At 60.8% G+C, this 20,072-nt stretch overlaps 6 protein-coding genes across 6 annotated transcripts; 4 read left to right on the forward strand and 2 right to left on the reverse strand.

Moving 5' to 3' along the window:
* Positions 1-2,787: 2,787 nt before the first annotated feature.
* On the forward strand, positions 2,788-3,633 carry A1Q1_07202 (uncharacterized protein; the record flags this gene model as incomplete). Its single annotated transcript, XM_014327438.1, has 1 exon — positions 2,788-3,633. The coding sequence occupies one exon, from the start codon at positions 2,788-2,790 to the stop codon at positions 3,631-3,633; it is 846 nt and encodes a 281-aa protein (XP_014182913.1).
* Positions 3,634-6,236: 2,603 nt separating this feature from the next.
* A1Q1_07203 (uncharacterized protein) lies at positions 6,237-7,154 on the forward strand (the record flags this gene model as incomplete). The annotated part of the gene is made up of 1 exon (XM_014327439.1): positions 6,237-7,154. The coding sequence occupies one exon, from the start codon at positions 6,237-6,239 to the stop codon at positions 7,152-7,154; it is 918 nt and encodes a 305-aa protein (XP_014182914.1).
* An 81-nt stretch (positions 7,155-7,235) lies between these two features.
* A1Q1_07204 (uncharacterized protein) lies at positions 7,236-10,352 on the reverse strand (the record flags this gene model as incomplete). Its single annotated transcript, XM_014327440.1, has 3 exons — positions 7,236-9,607; positions 9,656-10,031; positions 10,209-10,352. The coding sequence occupies 3 exons, from the start codon at positions 10,350-10,352 to the stop codon at positions 7,236-7,238; spliced, it is 2,892 nt and encodes a 963-aa protein (XP_014182915.1).
* A 489-nt stretch (positions 10,353-10,841) lies between these two features.
* Positions 10,842-14,300, forward strand: A1Q1_07205 (uncharacterized protein; the record flags this gene model as incomplete). The annotated part of the gene is made up of 3 exons (XM_014327441.1): positions 10,842-10,958; positions 11,012-11,086; positions 11,148-14,300. 3 exons carry the CDS (start codon positions 10,842-10,844, stop codon positions 14,298-14,300), a joined length of 3,345 nt encoding a protein of 1,114 aa, XP_014182916.1.
* Positions 14,301-14,591: 291 nt separating this feature from the next.
* Positions 14,592-17,038, forward strand: A1Q1_07206 (uncharacterized protein; the record flags this gene model as incomplete). The annotated part of the gene is made up of 5 exons (XM_014327442.1): positions 14,592-15,013; positions 15,318-15,379; positions 15,525-15,619; positions 15,853-16,317; positions 16,391-17,038. 5 exons carry the CDS (start codon positions 14,592-14,594, stop codon positions 17,036-17,038), a joined length of 1,692 nt encoding a protein of 563 aa, XP_014182917.1.
* Positions 17,039-18,071: 1,033 nt separating this feature from the next.
* On the reverse strand, positions 18,072-19,828 carry A1Q1_07207 (ATPase; the record flags this gene model as incomplete). The annotated part of the gene is made up of 4 exons (XM_014327443.1): positions 18,072-18,795; positions 18,847-19,241; positions 19,305-19,465; positions 19,555-19,828. The coding sequence occupies 4 exons, from the start codon at positions 19,826-19,828 to the stop codon at positions 18,072-18,074; spliced, it is 1,554 nt and encodes a 517-aa protein (XP_014182918.1).
* Between the last annotated feature and the right edge of the window lie 244 nt (positions 19,829-20,072).

Genomic DNA, 20,072 nt, shown 5'->3' on the forward strand with positions numbered 1-20,072 from the left:
ATTCATCATCGGACCCCCCACTCTCTGTGGAAATTTTCAGAAGCGTGAAAGGACCAGAAAGGCACAAGGTCCCAAGAAAAAGTCTGTCGGAAGCAATCCGCCGATCACACTGGTTGGTCGCGCTGATCGCGTAGCCCCGCTGGCCCCGCATTGGATCTCCACCAATGGCGTGCAGATCTCTCTGCGAGGCAAGCGAGTCTGGAGAGAGGGGCCGGTACCTCGCGACTTTGCGGCTCGGGTTCTCCGGTTGGACCTGTCGACCGGGCCGTGGTCCTTCCGGATACACATCAGGCAATCTGGCTGACTGACTGCAGAGAGGCGAGTGCCGTGCCGCCGGATAAAGCAGTATGCACCAGTTTGCTCCAAGCGAGCCATTGCTCTTCCGGCGATCTTTGCGAGCTCTGCGACCTATCCGGCCAACCATGAGTGCAGGTCAGATGTGGAGGAGGCGCGTGCATAGTGGGGCACCCATCCGCCCATCATGGAGCGTGGGGCTCGGCATTTGCCATAACTTTTGACGAGACACTGTTGACGAGTAAAAACGGACGGGGTGACTACCGCGATCGGTCCGGGATCCGTTCCAGCAAGGCGGAGTAAGAGCGGCGCTGGGAGGCTCAATTGGGCGATTAATCACGGGTGGGACATGTGCTCGAACTCACCCCACCCTCTCTGCTCCCCCACGCCAGATCCAGAACGGCTTTGCCTAATCTGGGGGGTCCGGGGTAGGTGAAGGTGTGAGTGATTGGCATGTGCAGACTCATGGCGGACAGCCGACTTGCCGAGCTGGTGTGATGGCTGGTGTGATCCGTGGTCAGTGCGTCTCCCTCAAGTGGACGCCGCACGGCGGAGCAGTCGGGTGGGCGGTAAAGCACACTCTCGGGTTAAGCGACCGTGGGAGACAGTGAGCACCAGGCGAGTGCTGACTGGGCTCGCGTCTCCGGCGTCTGAATCTCGGAGGCTCCCGAGTTCCAGGCTCGGAAGTGTCTCCGCTGACTCGACGCCGTACACGGCTCTGCTTACCGCCATACAACAGTAGAGACCGCTCTGCCCCACTGGAGGCCGCCGGAGTGCTTGGCGCCGTCATACCTCGCCGCAAATGTAATAGGCATGCCGCCGGCAGATTGCTGTTCACGAGCCCTGCTCAGATCTATCGGCTCCTCGGAATCCGGAATCGATCCCATTACACCCGTCCTTCTGTGCGTTTCTACTCGGGCTTCGACAGAGACGCCTGCACTGCAAGTGATTTCCGAGAAAACGGAGAACACCACTTCTTATACGAGATAACAGGTGTTTGTATTTCGATTCCGTCTGGATATGTCTTCTCCGTGATTCTGGTCTCACAGGGTCGTCAACTGATGTCTCATACAACGCCGCGATACCGCTTCCCGGACTGTGACCGATGGCGAACTCGTCAACCTCGTCAGCTAGTCAGCTGTTGCTAAATGCAGATCATTCCCGGGCCCCACGCCGGCCCCGCCCACGCCAGACGCCCACCTGACGACGATCCGGAGCCCTCCGAGACACCATCGCACATCGCTAAGCGACCTGCTTTCTCATTCTTCGTGCGAGCGCCTCGTACGTCGTCCACGGCTCATGGCGGTTCAGGCCGGTATCGACGGCTCAGAACGGCATGCATGGCATGGTATGCGTGCGATGATCGAAATCGGACCGTATCCGGACCTACTGGATACGAAACTGGAAATGAAACGGCCCGGTAGAAAATAAGCCGCGAGGTACCGCGCCTTACCGCATCCTCCGTGCCCACCGGTATCTGGCCGAGTGGGCTCCAGAGTTCCAGACGCCGGCGATCAGCGTTTGCAGCGGTGATCTGCGCGGATCTGCACCGGATGCAGGTCGGATGTGTACAAGCGGCAAGCGATCGTAAACCAGGTCTATGTATGCCTAGCCGCCGGGTGTTGGAAGGGTACTCTGCGCGGGCGTACTGAGCGGGTTGCGCACCGCCGCTGTGAAGTGCGTATGTGCGGGCTACGATGCGGGGCTCTCAGAGCGGAAGGTCAATTCCATGCTACTGAAGTTGATGCTCTGAGTTACCTGTTCTTGGCCACTGATAACGAACATTGGCATATGTTCTCACCCCGACAAGCTGTTAGCCGGCTGCATCGATTGCGGGCGGACGAGCGGCAATGTCCGTCGATCGACGTTTGCCGCCCGTTCTCCATCGGTCATCTCCCGGCCGCGCCGGTGTCTCGCAGCCGGCGGCGGGGAGCGATTCAGAGACGAGCGCTGGACCAGTGCGGGCGAGATACGTCCTCGCGTATCCCTTGTGGGGTTCTGCGCTGCTTACTGCTAGCCGCAGCCCTGGTCCCGTCAAGTGGCAAAGCCAAAGAGTCCAGGACTCGACGCCGAGCCCGGTGACGGCCACTGTCTCTGGTGCGACGGCCCCGAAGTGGTCCGTTCTGGGAGCTCCTCTGGATTGTTTCTGGACTCGTGCCTTACTTCAAGCTGCCACAATTCACATGTCAGTTGCCAGAGTCTGGATGCGGTCAGGCTCCTGCACGGCTGCACCGCATTGTCACACCCTTGTGGCATTGAAGACTGACAACCTCTGGAGACATTGAAGTCAATATTGCTTTTTCCACTCATGGGGTACGGGCTATCACCTTCAGACCATTGATCGTAAACTGATGATGAATCGGAGTGCACAGCATGACGAAGGGAACACCCACACGCTTCAGAGTATAAAGCAAAGTCCAGTGGAGAAGCGGACCGGGCGTTATATGACATTGCCTCGCCACTCTCACATACTTCAAATTGACCATCGCAACCATGCTGATCACAGTCTTCATAGCAGTCGCTTCTGTCGCGCTCGGCGCCCCCTTCGAAGAAGCCCTGGACACACGAGATGGTGCAGAGTACACGACCGAAGTCATGATCCACGGCAACACCCCTCTCTCAATCGGGGACATCAGCGCCTTCGAGCTAGTGCGCGAGGCGCTCGACGAGCTTTGCACGGGTCAAGACTGCGACACAACGCGCTGGTCAACCCCTAAAACCACAATGAAGGGGTACACGAACAGCGCGAGCGAGCTGAAGTCGTACAACGTGTCGATATCCGCCAACGCCATCTTTCCTGTACTGAAGGGAGCTGATGGGAAACTGGATGGCGGCGGGTTGGCGCGCACGAGCCTGAAGACAGCCATGGTCGAGGCGATCCGTCTCGGCGAGCAGAGGAAGTGGCTCGAGTACTCCGTCTACCCCGACATTAGCGGCGGTATCGCAGGCATGAACATGCTCCATTCGAAATGGGACTGGTTCGGGTCCATCCATCCCCAGTATGCGCTGTATCGGAGCCAAACGGGCGACGGGTCCCAGGCGGGACACATCGTGATTGAGTTTCAAGTGCATGAACTCGGGCCCAAGGCCGACTTCTGCAGCGTCCTGAGCAATATCGTCGGCAGTCTTGCCAGTGGAATCGGACTTTTGCCCATGGCCGGACCGATCTTGGGATGCTTGGGGTCGATCGCCGCCAGGGGCGCGGGGAGTTGCGCCAAGTCCAAGCGAGACGGGGAGTATGGCGCCTATGTCCCCAACTTTACCAACAACTCGTACACCCAGAGCCTGCTGGATGGAGAGAACTGGTGGAGCGAAACTTCGGCAGCTCTTGCTGGCTGAGACTGTAGCGAATGCAAAGATGACCGACGTTGCTAGTTCGGAAAAGCGTGAGATGCGCCCTGTCGTCTGAAGATCTCACTGACATCCTTTCGTGCACTGCGTAGGGGCGCAGCCTGCCACGACGACGTTGCGAGCACTCCTTCGCATTCATTCACTTTCGCAACATCATTGACTCTAGTGAAGCGACCGTCACTTCATCATCCTGGAGCATCATTCACCACGCAGAAGAGCAGGTGTCTGGTGAGCTGAGCCGCGGTAAGTGTGCGTAGCTGACAATCAGGGAGCCACGCTTCGGTCAGTTCTCTAGAGGGGCCGAGCTGACAAGCGGCCGGTCGCCCTGCTAAGTGGGAGGTAAGACGGCGAGATACCTCTATGTAGCTGACAAGCAGACTTGAAACGAACTCTCTCATGACGGATTGTTGAGGCGTGAGCTGCCCGAGGAAGTCTTTTGAAGCTCATGAAAGATATAGGTTCACAACATCCCCATTCGCTCACTCTCTTCCTCACCCTCATAATGAACGTCAGGACGTTCCCCGCTCGCCATCGACTTTCTGCGGACAAAGGAGTCTCAGACCCGTGAGCTTCAATTCCGTGACTGCATGTAGCTTACAACCAGCGTGGAGCAAGTCGTCAATCTGGTAGAGGTAGCCCTGCACCATATATGCTCGCTGGAAGCTTGGCACTTCCAGTGCTTGTTTATGCTAACTCCTCAACTCCTCACCCAGTTGTCGAAAGCCCTGAAAACTGACCGCCAGCTCCCTCAACCCCCTTCATCGGTACCACTCGAGGATTGTCAGTTGATCAATTCTGGAAAGCAACTGACAAGCCAGGCAGTGCTTCACTCAAACACGTCAGCTGCCGAAGGCGAGTAAGGTCAAGTCCGTGATCTGCGTCGGCTAGGAAGCCATCAGCTGATGCCCAATATTGTGCTCGAGTTTAGCTCAGCTCCGGAATATGCGAGGTGAGCTTCTGAAAGCTGCTGGAGCTGACTTGCAGCTGATCCTGCTCCAGTGACTCGGCCGCCATGATACGTCAGCCGTCTGGATCTCGGTTTCTGATAGCGAGCACTTGCCGACCCTGCCCAGCGGAGATAACCGTTGCGAGTGAGCTGGGTTGGGAGTACGGCTGAGCTTACCCACGGATCCTTGAAAACCCACATCCCCGCGACCAACTTCACCTATCCTGTAAGCTTGAAGACCCGATTGGAAGCTAACAGTCAGTGCGCGGGTGCTCTACAAAGTGGACAATATGATCCATGGGCAAACAAACCCTTGGTCAGTTGTCGCCCCCGATTGATAACTGACGCTCAGAATTGACATGCGCCGTCGCGTACCGTACCCGGGGCAAGGACTGGTGAGCTCGCTCTCCTTCCACATGTAGCTGACATCCAGACTAAACATCCGGTGCACCATCTCGGCCTTTCAAGCGCGCCATACTGAGCTCGTGAGCTAAGCGTACGTTGCGGCGAGCTTACACCGCAGCACTCCTATTTCTCACAGCTATTGCTATCCAAGTTCGGGCTGTAGTCCTAGCAAGAGTGAGTTGAATAGTTGAGCTTGCCAACTGACCAGCAGCCCCCTTCTTCACCAAATCTGTTTTCGCAAGAGAGACGAAATTTGGGACTGTCCGATCGGCTGTTAGAACTGAACACAATAGCTAACTCTCAGGTCACTCTTCGCTGGGCTCGACTTTCGGACCAGTGAGCTGTTCTTACTGCCTCGAGCTGACAGACATACACCTCCCTCGCCCTAAACATACACCTCCCTCGCCCTAAACATACACCTCCATCGCCTTAACATCTCAGTCGCCCTCGAGTCGCGGCAATGTAAGCTAGGGTCTCCAGTAGCCAAAGCTGACGCCAGGTTCTGAAGCACTGAAAGCAGCCATGCATCTCCCTCCGAGCTCACCGGGTCTCCCCTGTATTGCTGTAGGATCCTTATGCATCGTTTCTGAAGATGGAACAAGCAGAAGTATCGGAGTTGCCCGACCGCATCGGGCCCCGCAGGCCTCGATAACCGGCTACTCGGCATCTCGGCGTCCACACGGCCACACGGCCAAGCGCAGCGCTTGGACTAGCCCACTCACGTCTTCTTCTTTCCTACTTCACTTCAATCCTTTGAATCTCTCTACACATATCCAAGCTCTCCTCCTCTTATCCTCTCAGCTTAGGGCTCAGAACGAGGAGGGAAGAGAATCACGATGGGACGAAAAAGCAACCTCCTCCCCAAACCCGCCAAACGGGCCCGGCCCCTCCCCCCTCTCCCGCAACCCACCTCCGAGCACGTCTACCGCACAGTCTCCGGCGTCGACGTCCCACTGCGTATCTGGCCCTCCTTAAAACCCGGAAAGAGGCCATGGGTATTCTGGATCCACGGGGGAGGTATAATGTGAGTCTCGGTGAGCGCCGTTTGGCGCGAGCACTTCGCCTTCATTCCCGTCCAAGTCTTGTCCAAGTCTTGCAAATCTGGGGAAGTTGGTGGAGGTGAGGAAGTGAGGAAGTGGGAGGTGCTGACACCAGGCTGGGCCACCACTGTCTTCCCCGCCCCTGGGTTCTGCCCGCCTTCCGCTCAGAGGGGTATCACGTCGTCTCAATAGCGTACCGAATGCTGCCCCATGCCTCATTCAGTGACGCAGTATCGGACCTGAAGGCCGCTTTCGCGTGGCTCCGCCTTCATCTCCCCGAGGCCATTACGGCGCTCTGCCCAGCCTCCTCCGTCGACCTGGACAGCTACATTACGGCGGGGGACAGCGCGGGCGGGATCCTCGCGCTCCTCATGCCCTTCGTCCTATCTCCTAAGCCACGAGCCGTATTCGAAGCGTACGCCATCACAGATTTGGGCGAGTATCATCCGCCCAAACCGGCCCATTTCCCGCTCTCCGGCCTCTTCTCTGAAGACGAGATTAGGGCCGCGCTGGAGGAGAGAGACCCCGGAGGAGCGATGACGGGGAACCTGTACAATGTGGAGCTCCCGCCTCCTTTTGGAAGAGTGAGGGCTGAGGATCTGGAGAAGGCCATTGGGAGGAGACTGGAGGAAGGAGAGGCGAGGGGCATGGCTCTGCGCAACGACATGTCCAACTACTGCCTCAAGCATAAGCTCACGCTCCCGTTGTTGTTCCGGCATACATTCCTCGACAAGCCCATCTTAGCTTCTGGCTCCCCTTCCCAAATCGCCAAGGCCGAGGCCGACTTCCAAGCCCAAGTCCAGGCCCTGAGTCCCCTCCACCTCCTCCGGAGACAGAACGAGTACCCGCCCACAGTGATCTGGCACGGGACGACAGACGGCGGCGTGCCCCACTCCACGCACGCTCTGCCCTTTCTCAAAGAACTCGATGCGCGCGGAGTCGATAGCTTGGCCCTCTTTGCCGTCGGCGCCAGCCATGTCTTTGACGCGTTCATCGTCGAGCCGAGCGATCAGGGCTGGAGCGACTTTGTGCTCCCGACCATGGCTTTCATAAAGCGGCACGTTCCCCCCGATGCCGCTTTGGATGGGCGGGACGGTCGGGAGAGGGCGAAACTGTAGCCAGAGAGTGGTTAAATTGTCCAATGCATCTATGGTTCGTTATAGTCGTGACAGTTTGCCCCCTTGCCCCCCGGTACAGACTTAGGGGGTCTTGCCTTCCGGCTCATTCTTCTTAGGAACGGCGGCCAACGGCGGCGCAATGCCGACCTCCTTCACGGCCCGCCTCAGCGCCTCCCCGCTCTCATCTATGGATCTCAGGAAACGCAGCAGCTCCTTGCACAGCTGCGTCTCGTCCCTCTCTATCGCGAGCCGGAGTAGGCGCACTGTGTCCGCCGCGTCGTCGGCTTCTTCCAGCGTGTGCATGACCAACAGATAGCTGGCGGCAGAACGCAGCGCGCCAGAGGCGATGCAGCGCTCGTACAGCTCGCGTGGCGCGCCCACCACGCCGAAGAGGAGAGACCAGTGCTCAAATTCGGTCTTTCGAGCGCAGCCGACCACCACATCGAGCGATTCGGGGAAGTGGTCCAGAAACGTCGCAACTAATGAGAGCGTGCCCGTGCCGTCCGACTTGGTGCTGCCTGGCGACACGGCGCCGCCTGGGTCGGACTTTTGGTCCACTTTCGAGGCTAGGGCGTCCACGGTGTCCTCCAGCACTGAGTGGAGGAGCACTTCCAGCGCATGGGCGAAGTACACGAGCTCGTTGTAGTTGGACGCAAACGCCAGGGCTGAGCGGAGATCCCGCCGCTCGAGGTGGTACCGCAAGAGTTCCGGGAGGAAGAGCATCGTGCTTGTCTGCAGCTTGAAGAGGGCGAACGGGAGTGCCCTCGCGCTCGGCTCGTGGTCCACGCCAATGATGATGCCCTTGTCGATTAAGAGCGACAGCGGGTAAAAGTCCAGCCTGAGACAGACACTCTCGCTGACGCTCTCGTAGCTGTCGCGGTCCGTGTCCACGCGCGTGGCCTCGATCGTCAGCGCATCGAGCCAGACACGCATCGACCGACCGTCGTAGCCCCAGAGCGAGTTTTCGAGCGTGCCCACACCCTCCAGGTGTGTCCAGTAGCTTTCGATCCGGTCCGCGAGGACTTGCATGTCGTACCGCACCTCGTCGCCGCCTGCCCTCCGGGGACGCAGGAGGACAAGCCGCCCGTCGACGAGAAAGATGATCGTCGCGACGATGAGATCGTCGGCGGGGTCGCCGAGGCGCCGTTGCGCGTCCGGAACGAGCCATGAGAGTGCCCTCACTCGCGCGGGGACAGTCACGAGCCCCTGGAACCCAATCGACCCGCACAGTTGGAGGCGGATCGTGTCCCGCGTCGGAAGGATGAGGAAGTGGTACAGCATGCTGTCTGCTGTGTAGACCAGCAGCGAGTTGCCAAGCAGACTCATACAGAGCACGGGAGCGGGCACGGCGTGCGCGCTGAGCACGCCCGACTCGGTCAGCTCCGCGTCGCGAGAGTACAGCCGGATGGCGTACTTGCCTCCCTGCTCCACTGCCGCGATGAGCACGTGGTGGAACCAGAGCAGGCCGCCACGGACCGAGAACGCGCGCTCCTCGCGCTCGTGCGTGAAGAGCTTCCATCTCCCACTCGCTGCTGAGTAATGCGTCAGGCCCCGCTTGCCAGCGACAGCGACGAAACGCCCGTCGCTGCTGATACATGCGTAGCGAATCGGCCAGTTTGTCGCAATGTACACGGCGGGAATGTGGATATGTTGCCACACATCAGACTCCGGGTTGATGACCGACATGTCAGGCTGGTCTGCGCCGCGGTAGACGAGCACCCGGTCGTCGAGCTGAAGGAAGGCGTAGCGCGTGTTGTCAGGCGAGTGCTGAGACGTTGTCGCACTCTTCACGAAGGGGAGTGCGAACAGCCGCGTCGGCGCGCTCGGTGCCACCATGAACAGGTCCAGGTTGCCTGGAGCCCAGAACAGCGCGGAGACGCCGCGCATGAAATCGTCCACGGGACCGGAGTCGTCCTCCTGCGCCGCCACGCCCCAGCCATCAAGTCGGCCGCCCATACTCCACACTGCCCAGCCATTCTCGTACCCGACTGCGAGCGCGTAGCCGTCTGACGTCCACGCCATGGTCTTGACGGCGCCGGGCTTGACCCGCAAGTTTGCTGCGTGTTTCAGGTCGAGAGCGTGCGAGAATCGCGCAGCTTGCGGCCACGGCGGCAGAATCATGACATGCACGAGTCCGTCCTCGAGTCCGACGGCCGCCATACCGAGTCGTAAATTCACCGCCACCTCGACAGCTTTTACGGACACTGGGGGTACCGTGATCAGGCCAAGGCTCACCATGCCGCCGCTCAGGCTGTCGGTCGACGGCGGCGGGTAGATCGCTTGACCCACAAAGCGCGTATCCGGCAATGGTGTCCGCGAGCTCGGCGGCTGGGCCTGTTGGAATAACTCGACCTGCGACACAGCGTACATTGCGTACACACGCCCCTCGTCCGTTAAGATCGTGTATGTCACCGGCATGCCTTGCAATCTTGACGCCGTCATTGCCATGGGAGCTGGTATCCGTTCTGTCGTCAGTTCAAAAGGACTCCCGTGCAACTTACCTGACTGGTCAAGCCAGTCCTTTGCCTTACCCAGGTCCCACATCTCACACTCGACCTGCGCCTCGCTGTCGCCATCGAGCGGTAGTGGGGGGAAGTGCGAACCCGGCGGAGTAACAAGCTGCGTCGGAAGCGGCCACGGCACGACAAATATTGACGGCGGATGCTGCAGCGACAGCAGCAGATTGTGGCTCTGAGCCACGACGCTGGTGCACTTGCCCATGACGAAGGCGACGCCCCGATTCTTCAGCTCGAAGCCCCGCAGCGACTCGCCTTCACCTGCACCACCGCCGGCGGGGAAGTGCGTCGTTGGCACCGACTCGTAGACATCACCGGTGGTCGCGACCAATCCATAGATGAGCAGGTGCGAAGTTGTCGTCTGTGGTCAGCTTCCTCAGAGCCGTTGAGCTCACGAGTATGATGAGAGATCGCCCGTCCGAGGACCAGTACACCTCCTGGTTCGCACCCCATCGTTCAACGCTGTCTCGACTTCGGACTACCGAGGCTTGGAGGACGGTTGGCTGAGGTCAGCATTGATAAAGGAAGGAAGACACACGCGGACATTCCACACGCCGAAAGCAGCTGGACTGAGGGCGGCGAAGAGGTTGCCACGCTTGTTGGGTACGATGTGTGTTGTGGGGTCGCGACCCAGGGGAGCCGGGGTATCGAGTATCCTAGCGGCTGATGTCGGCCAGTACATGGGGGTTTCGTGAGAGACAGGTCGTTATCACAACAACAACAAATGATGGAGGGTGATGGTTGAGCTTGAGCACGGGATACGACGCGGTGGAGGGCGATCTCTCTGGTGGTCACCTCGAGGCCCCGCACTGTTGGAATAGGCGTGTCAATACCATGCCAGACCACTGCATGCCTACCATCCAGGCACGGAGGGATGTGCGACGCCCTGTGTCTCTTGTTCACGTCATACCAAGCGATGGAGAGAGTTTCAGAGCGGATTTGCCTCCGCGTCATCGCTCGCTCGCTCGCTCGCATGCTCGTCATTGCCGTAGTCTGCTCCTGGATGCAATGCAACACGCGCGCTTCGACGACAATCCCACTACTCCCTCCCTCGCTCCTCATCGCACTTTCCTTCTCCCCTCTTCTTCATCCACGCCACGCCGGCACATCCACCCCACATCACACGCTCTTTACCCCTTCGATTTCTTCCTAATCCTTCGATCCACCCAAAATGCCGTCCAAGCCGAGGGCCAGCGAGCCCGCTCGGCAGCCAGGCTCCAAATCCGCCGGCAAGCGTAACGTCAGTCAACCGACTGCCTCCTCATCCTCCTCCTCCGCAAAGTTCTATGTAAGCATGACAACCTCAAAATCTCGCTCACACTTTAGGACGGCCCCACGCAGACGACAGCCAAGGGCGTCAAAGTTCAGTCGAAGCAAGGCGTGCACGGCCATGACAGCAAGGTCCTCGAGGTCACGGTGAGTACCCCCCGCTTATGAGGCGCATGAACCCGCCGGGACGCTAATCTTTTCTCCGCAGATACCGCAGCAGCAGACCAAGAAGACCCGCAAGTCGAGCAAGCGACGAAACCCCATCGTGGCCCTGGTCACGCTCCTCCCCCTCGTCCTGCTAGCGTCGCTCTTCTCGACCGTCCTCTGCCCCCCGCCGGCATCTGAGCCTAACAGTTTCAGCAAGTACGCGCTAAGGTCCTTAGGCCTGGGCAAGAAGCATGACCACCACTCGCTTCACCAGACCCTTTGTTACCCGGCCAACCAGTACTACACTCACGTCCTCGAGCCGTACGTCTACCCCGCCATCGAAGACGTCCGCTCCAAGGTTCACTCGCACCCGACCTACAAGCAGCACATTGAGCCCCACTACCACAGGACCAAGGATGCCGCGACCCGTGTCTGGAACGGCCCCGTCAAGCCTGTTGTGGACCGTGTCTCGCGCGGAGCAAACAAGCTGTACCGCCAGTACATTGCCCCGCACATCCCCTACGTCAAGGCCAAGTTTATCGAGGCGACTGCGCCCCTCACGCTCCACGCCAAGAACCAGTACAACACTCACCTCTCGCACCACGTCAAGGCTGGAAAGCACCACGCTTGCGCTGGATTCAAGAGCCTGAAGGGTCACTACAACACTGCCTCGCAGCACCACTTCACGGCCCAGGCCAAGAAGCACGCCTGCCATGCCTACCGTGTTGGAAAGCAGAACCTCCACAAGGCTTACGTTTACTCCAAGCCCCGCGTCGAGTATGCCTACCACGAGGCCAACTACCACTTCCACAAGACTGTCCTCCCGAAGACGTGCGAGGCTGTTCGCAACATCTCCGAGTTTGTCGCCAGCACCTGGCGTCTCATCAAGGCGCACGCCAAGCTCTTCTACAACGACCACCTCGCTGAGCACGTTGGCCCTCACGTCAAGAAGTTTAAGGCCGCCGTCCAGCCCTACTGCAAGACCTTTGACGAGAAGGTCTACACCCCCTACGTCGCCCCGGCCGTTGCGGCCGTCGCTCCCCACGCGAAGCAGGTGAACAAGGACTTCTGGCAGCTCATTTCGGACCTCGTTCCCGGCGTCGGCAACATTGCCGAGTCCCGCGGTTCGACTCTTCGCGACAGGGTTCAGGACAAGAAGCTCAACTGGCAGGCCATGCAGGAGGCTAAGAAGCAGCAGGCCGACGCCTCCAAGGCTGCCAAGGAGGCGAAGAAGAGCGTCGAGAGCGCCGCTAGCGTAGCCCAGAAGAGCGCTGAGAGTGCCGCCAGCGTGGCCAAGAAGAGTGCTTCGAGCGCTGCCACCCAGGTCAGCAAGGCGACTGTCCAGGCGAAGAAGGACGCGAAGACCGCTGCCAGCGTCGCTGAGAGCTATGCCTCTGACGCCTCCAAGCGTGCCAAGGCCACCGCCTCGTCTGTCGAGAGTGAGGTCCGCAAGGCTACCGACAAGGCCAAGAAGGACGCTCCCTCCATCTCGAAGAGCCTCAAGGCTTCCGCTTCGTCTGCCGAGACTGTCGTCCGTCGTGCGACCGACAAGGCCAAGAAGGACGCCGCCTCCGTTGCTGAGAACGTTAAGGCGTCCGCCGTCTCTGTCGAGGCCGAGGCTCGCCGCGCCACCGACAAGGTTAAGAAGGACGCCGCCTCGGCTGCTGAGCACGTCAAGGCGTCCGTTTCTTCCATCTCCAGGGAGGCCGACAAGACTGCCTCTACTGCGTCCCGCCACCTGAAGGCTTCCGCCTCGTCCGTCAGCACCGAGGCCGAGAAGGCGACCGCCCACGTCAAGAAGGAGGCCTCGTCGGCTTCCATCCGCGCCGCCGCCTCCGCCTCTTCCGCATCGCTCAAGGCCAAGGCGTCTGCTTCCTCCGCCTCCATCCGCGCCAGGGTCTCCTCCGCCTCGGTCGAGCGTGACGTCGAGCACGCCACCGACAGCGTCAAGAAGAACGCCGCCTCTGCCACCGAGCAGGCCAAGGCTTCCGCCTCGTCCGCGCACAAGAATGTCAAGGACACTGCCGAGAAGGTCAAGAAGGGCGCTGAGCGCGTCGTCGAGGCTGCCGGCGTCGCCGCCGCTGTTGGTGCCGAGAAGGCGAAGGCCTCTGCCGACAAGGTCAAGGCTTCTGTCGCTTCGGCTGGCGAGGACGCCAAGGCCTCTGTCGCCTCTGGTGCCGCCAAGGCTAAGGCTTCCGCCTCGTCTGTCAGCAACGCTGCTGCCGCTGGCACTGACAAGGCCAAGGCCTCTGTTGCCTCTGCTGGCGAGAAGGCCAAGGCTTCCGTCGCGTCTGCCGGCGAGAAGGCCTCGGCTTCTGCTGTTTCTGCCGGCGAGAAGGCCTCGGCTTCCGCCGCCTCGGCCAAGCAGGACGCCAAGTCTGCCACCCAGCAGGTCAAGAAGGCGACCGACACTGCCACCAAGGCCACCGCCACTGCCACCGCCACTGTCGTCGTCGCCGACGAGCCCGGAGCTCAGAAGGTCATCGCGAAGGAGGACGTCGAGACGGACCACGGCGCGGTCGCTGACCAGCTCTCGGCTCTGAAGAAGAAGATTGACAACACTGGCCGCAACGTCTACGGCAAGGTGCAGAGCGAGCTCGTCAAGGCGTACCAAAAGTTCATCGACCACGACATTCCCGAGCGCCAGGCGATCGGCGTGCAGAGCCTGGACCGCGAGATCACGCGCATGTTCAACGGCCTGGACCGTCTGTACTCGAACTCGAAGACGCTCACGCGCGACCAGGTCGCGGAGAGCGTGCGCATGAGCGACGCCAAGGTGTCCAAGGTTCTGCAGACTGTGCGCCACGGCGTTGCGTCGTACCAGGACCGGATCGCGGACCCGGCCAAGGGCGCGATCGACTCCGCCAAGGCCGAGCTCAACAAGCTCGAGCATGAGGTCGAGAGCCTCGGCAAGCGTCTCACAGCCAAGGCCGACACGAGTAACAGGGAGTGGGCGGGCTACAAGGGCCTGAAGCGCGACGTCGAGAGCTGGAAGAACAAGATCGAGACGTCCGAGCCGGGCAAGAAGCTGAAGGAGGTGCAGCAGAAGGCCAAGGTCGCCATTGCCGAGGTGCAGACTGAATTTGACGAGATGTTTGGCGGATGGAGGGAGCACCGCGACCGCATCCGCCAGGTTGCGCTGGACCGGATTGAGGCAAGGGAGACGGTGGCCAAGGAGAAGGGCAAGGCGAACACGGCGACGATTCAGAAGTGAACCCGAGGCGCGCCGCGCCGAGGGTGGAGCGAGAGCTATGGACTGAGAGCAATCCTGCTCGCCGACACTCAGTCCGTAGTTGTGCGATCCGTAGTTCGTAGTTTTACATCTATACCGTTATCTATTACTCCGGCCGTAGACGCAAGCAGGGCCGGATATGTTATTCCCATTTGATCTCAGCGTGTGGAGCATCCGCATTCCCAGCTGCCGGCCAAGACGTCAGCTGATCACGGGGCATGCAAGGGAGGAGGTACGGAGGTATGACGGTGATGCAATGCGTTCCTGGGGTCAATGAAGCTCCGCAACGAGGATGCGGAATCAAAGTTGGGGACATATCCGTCCGACCGGTGTGGAACGCCGGTCGGTCGGCTAGTGAGCAGCCGCGAGGCCGCGAACTCCATCGATCCTCCCTCCACAGTCACACCCAGCCCGACCGATCCCTTGTCATTGCTTATTCTCGCCGTCTTATCACTTCGATCACTTCGGTACTCCGGTCCCCAGCCGCGCGCAGCTCTTCGGCCTCTAGAACACAGACTCACGCAAAGAGGAGAACAGCTGCCCCGCCGACAAACGCCTAGGAACATGGCGGGACCGTATGTCTCTTTAGGAGGTGTAGTGCTAATGATAAAGGAGCGAGGCGGCACCACCACTCCCAAATCTGCCGGATGGGGCGTGGGCGAGGCGAGCGGTGGGGATGGACCAGTGGCTCATAGGTGAGTCCGGCTCGCGGCTCGAGGACGAAGTCCGAGAGCTCCTGTCCATGCCTCTTGGGAGCCGAGAGCGCTCGGCGAACGTTTGGGACGTGTGGAATTGGTCTGTCGTCATTGGCCCAACTCTATCGCCTCCGCCCACACTAGCGTCGCCGAGATTGTCTCCGAGCTCGTATCAGACGACCGAGTGACCGAGTGGGCGTGAGGAATCGAGTATATGTGAAGAGAATGGGACGCGGAACGATGCGTCGGAGATGAACGCGATAAACCCCCCGTTCAAGCTGGCAGAATGAGAGCTAACGGACAGACCACAAGACGGTCGTCTCGGCCACGACGGCGTCGATTGTATCCACCTTTGCAGGCTTTCCCGTAAGTGTGCTCCTCTCCCCCATCTTACTCTCCGTTCTGCTTCTCCTCCCACTCCCACTCTCGCTCGGTACGCTCTACTCCTCCCGCTCCTGCTCGCTTCGCTCGCACTCGCTCTCACGAAACGCTCGCTGACGCTCGCATTTAGCTCGACTCGCTCAAGTCCCGACTGCAGAGCTCGCGCGAGAACCTGACCATCCCCCGACTCGCGCGCGAGGTCATCAAGGAGGAGGGTGTTGGTGGGTGAGTACCGTGTCGAGCTGAGGAGCACGTTAGCGCTCCGAGGCGAGGCGCGAGGCTGTATGGCTTTTGGCCGCCTAGCGCATGACCATAGAGCGTTGTACGCTGGCTGGTTGTTTGCGTGCCGAGCTGTCCTGTGTGCCGAGAAGAACGCACTGCGGCGCGGTTCTGGGCGTTGTGTCCAGAAGCGACGTAAATGAAGGATGCCAGGTTTGATCGACCCGATTGATCTGCAGCCTTCTCCCCTTGGCGTATCTGGGTCGGTTCCGACCAGCCCTCTATGTCGCCCAACTCTCGGTGCTCTGGACTACATCGCAAACCAGCCTCCGCCCCGTCGCCCGCTGCTCCGCACGCTATCGCGTGCACCTCTCCACGCCTCTCACGCTCCGCGCTTCGCGCTTCGCGCTCCGCTCTCCGCTAACGTCAGACTCTGGCGTGGCTTCCCCCTCCCACTCATCACGATCAGCATTGTGCGCACGATCTCGTTCAGCATCTACAGCGCGACGAAACGGATCCTGAATTCCGAGCCGGGGACTGTCGAGAATACGACCGATGCGAGCGGTAAGACGCCCTGGATCAATCTCCGGCTGGGTATTCTGAACAAGGACTCGACGCTGGATGTTGCCCTCACGAGTTTGCTGGCCGGTGCGGCCAGTGGAGCCGTGGTCTGTGTCGGAAGCGCGCCGTTCGAGCTCGTCAAGGTGGGTTTCGATATGGAAGGAGGACAGGGGCGATGGCATAGCTGGAGGATGGTGACCGGTAGCTGACAGCCAGGTCCGACGACAACTCGAGTACCAGATCTACCGCGACAGCCACCCCGAGCTGTACGGCCCGGCCGAGGGCTCTGCCTCCTCCACGCCCAAAGTCCGAGCACAGGCTGCGCCGGCCGGCGCCTCAGCCGCACCACAACCAGCAGCCACCTCCGCGGCCGAAACCTCCCGCGCAGCCGCAGCCGCCGCCGAGTCTGCGCGAGCAGCCCCAGCCACCGCGGCGAAGAAACCACCACCCTTCGTCCCGCCCAGCACGCTGCAGGCCGTCAAGCTGATTGTGGACAAGTCTGGCCCCTTGGGGCTGTGGACGGGCTTCCGGCTGCACTTTGTGCGCGACACGATGGGCACGGCACTCTACTTTGCAGAGTATGACGTGATGCGGCATTGGCTTGGACGAAGGGGAGGAGGGGGCATGAGCGGCGTGAGCGGGGAACAAGGGGAACTCCCCGAGTGGGCGAGGGGATGGCTGCCTGTCCAGCTCGTGCCGTTTCTCTGTGGAAGTCTGGCGGGAGTCACGAGCTGGGCGCTGATCTACCCCGTGGATGTGAGTGACAGAGCGACCGAGCGAAGCGAGGGAGCTCTCGCTTGGTCGACACGAGCCAGTAGAGCCAACAGAGCCAACAGAGCTCAGCTCGCTGAAGAGTTTCGTTGAAGCTGACATCCAGGCGATCAAGACGAAAGCGCAACAACGCGCGCTCTCGTCCCTCCCCGCGCGGACACCGCTGACCCAGTTCCTGCGCCTTGTGCGGGGTACAGACCCGGCACACCCGAAACCGCTGCTCACGGGCGTGGCGCGGCTGTATCGCGGCTTGGGCGTTAGCATGATCCGCAGCATGCTCACGCACGGCCTGCTGTGGACGCTCGTCGACTGGACAAGTGGGTGGATCGACACGCGGCCGTGTGAGCGCTGGCTCGCCGAGGAGAGTCTCGTGTAGCGAGCGCATCACTCACTCTTTCCTCCCGCCGATTTCCACCGGCGTCGTCTGGTCCGGAATTCCGGAAGCGCCAGACCCAGACCGAGCACGCAGCGCCGAGCCGTCTCCAAAGCTGCGAAGATGTGAGGTATCCTCCATCTCCGAGCTCACCGGTTGCCGACGTCTCGCACGCCCCGTCCACCACACCCAACTCCCCACTCTCTCACTCCCAGCATTATCCTCGTAGCCTATACACCAACTAGTCACATTCTATAAACCTAACCCACCGATCTCGCCCTCTCCCCTCTCCTCTGTCGGAGAAAAGGTGGAGGACGGATCACCGCGCACGCGCTCGCGCTTTCGCGCCCGCTCGACCCGTGCACACTGCAATCGTAACCCAAACCAATGCATGTTGCTTCTATCTAGCTTGTCTAGTGTGTACAACGTCAGCCACGCGGCGCAAGGGCCGGGGTGGGTGACTCCAAGATGTCCATTATTGTTCGCTCCGCCTCAACTGCCTGCCCTCCGCTATCTGGCCGCTGGGTCGGGTCGCCCTCGCCAGTATGCGCGCCGAAGCTTAGCAACTCAGCAGCTCAGCGTCCCTTCTGTAGGTGCCAACGAGCAGAGGACGGGTGGAGGCGGGCGGTGGGCCATGGCAGTGGCGACCTATAGCGGACCCAGCACTCCCCCGGCCCTCGACCCCCGGCCCTCGACCCCCGGCCCTCGACCCCCGGCCCTCGACCCCCGGCCCTCGGCCTTCGGTCGGGGTGTCTACTTGAACTCATCAGGATGCGCGGCAGAGCACTCGTCGGCCCACTCCTTGGTCGCCATCTGCGTGAGACGCGAGACACAGCGCGCGAACGCGAACAGCTCCTCGTCGCTCGAGAACAGCTCGTGGTTGATGTTGGCGTCCGTCGGCGCGCCCATCTCCTGCAGCTTCTGCGTCACGGCGTGCTGCGTTTCCGGGTCATCCGCGCTGAAGATCGTGTACAGCGGTCCGTCGCTCGATGCGAACAGCTTGACCTTCATCTCGTACGCTGCGTCGACAAAGGTGATGAAGCGCCGCGCCTGGTCGCGTTCAGACAGAGTGAGCTTGGGAATGTCCTCGACGAAGATGGTGTGGAAGTTCTTCGTGATCTCGAGATAGTCACTGGCGGACAGGGGGCGGTTGCACAGGTCGTCGAACGTGAAGCGCGCGACGTGGCCGGAGCTCTCCGGCACGGCGACCTCACGGCCCCACAGAGAGAGCTTGCGGCCGAGACGGATCTCGGGGTCAACGTCGGCGGATGCCAGCCCGTTGAACAGCTTGTCCATCTCCGAGGTCGTCTCCGGACCCAGAGGGTGGTAGTACACCTTGGTCAGGGTTCGGGGGATCTTGCGGTAATCGGTGCCACTGTCGAGGTCGACAACGTTGAAGCGCTCCTTGATCAGGTCGATGGCAGGGATGAAGAGCTCGCGCTGCAAACCGTTCTGGTACAGCTCGTCGGGGTGGCGGCTGATGTCAGCTACTGTCGCAACCTTTTGAAGCGGTACGATGGGTACTCACTTGGACGTGATGAAGGAGACGACGCCGAAATCCGTGAGACGCTCAAAGAGCACGCGGAGCATCATCGCCGTCACAATGTCCGTGACCTGGAACTCGTCGAAACAGAGTACGCGCCCGTCGGCCGCAATGCTGCGCGCGACCTCGGGCATCGCGTCCCGCTTCCCGTCTCCCTCCGCCGCATACTTCTCCGTCACGGCGTGCATGCGCTTCATCACCTCGATCATGAAGGCGTGGAAGTGCACACGCGTACTCCCGTACTTGCCCCCCTTCCGGAACTGCTGCGGCAGCGTCGAGTGGAACAGGTCCATCAACATCGTCTTGCCCGTGCCCACGGAGCCGTAGAGGTACAGACCTTTCGGGACCTGCTCGAGGGGGATGATCGGCTCGTGGTCCGGCTGCGTGCGCGTGAAGAACTTGCCGAACTGGGAGTGAGTTGGGGCAGAAGAAGTCTAACTTACGAAGCTCGGCTCCACCTTTGTATCTCCGTCTGGGATCGGTCCGGGGTCGTAGTGCCTCAGTTCCTCGTGGAAGTCCTGCAGCTTCTGGATGATCTCCTTCTGGTACGGGTCGGCGCGCAGCACCCCCGTTCGCACAAGGTACTCGTACCGCGTCATCGGGTCTGAGGTCAGCTTCGGAATACCGGACCCTCAGCTAGACAGAGCGGAGGCAGCGACGCTGCCCACCTCCGCGTCGTTACGGGTAACGCACCAGAGAACGACGCCGCGGCCTCGGCGTCCTGCATCTTCTTCTCAGCGGCAGCGTGCGATCCCATGCCACTCTTAGCATCGTCGGTCACCACGTCCTGCGCCTGCGCGTGCAGATCCAGCAGCGGCGCCGAGGTCTGCAGCGAACGTGTCTGCGTCGGGCGCTGCGTCTGAGCTGCAACAGCTCGCGGTGTCGGGCGCACGGCGGGGGTAGCCGCACGGGCAGATCGCAAGGCTCGCGCTGCGTTGACGCTGGCAGTCAGGCGGCGTGTGTACATTGTGGAGTCGCTGGTCGCTGGTCGATGTGACGGCGAGAAACGTCGAAGATTGTGAGAGCGAGGAAACAAACGTCACTCGGTCGTCGGGAGAGGGTATTACCGAGGCTCTAGCGACAGCCAACCACGCCCGGGTTATCTGCCACATGGCTCTAAACCCGTCATCCAGCATTTGCGTGGGAGTCACGTGGTGTCAATATGCCCCCGCCCGTTGGCGCTGATTATTGTTGTCAACAAACCCAGCGCG

Source organism: Trichosporon asahii (assembly GCF_000293215.1).
Source record: "Trichosporon asahii var. asahii CBS 2479 unplaced genomic scaffold scaffold00009, whole genome shotgun sequence".
Classification (NCBI taxonomy): domain Eukaryota; kingdom Fungi; phylum Basidiomycota; class Tremellomycetes; order Trichosporonales; family Trichosporonaceae; genus Trichosporon; species Trichosporon asahii.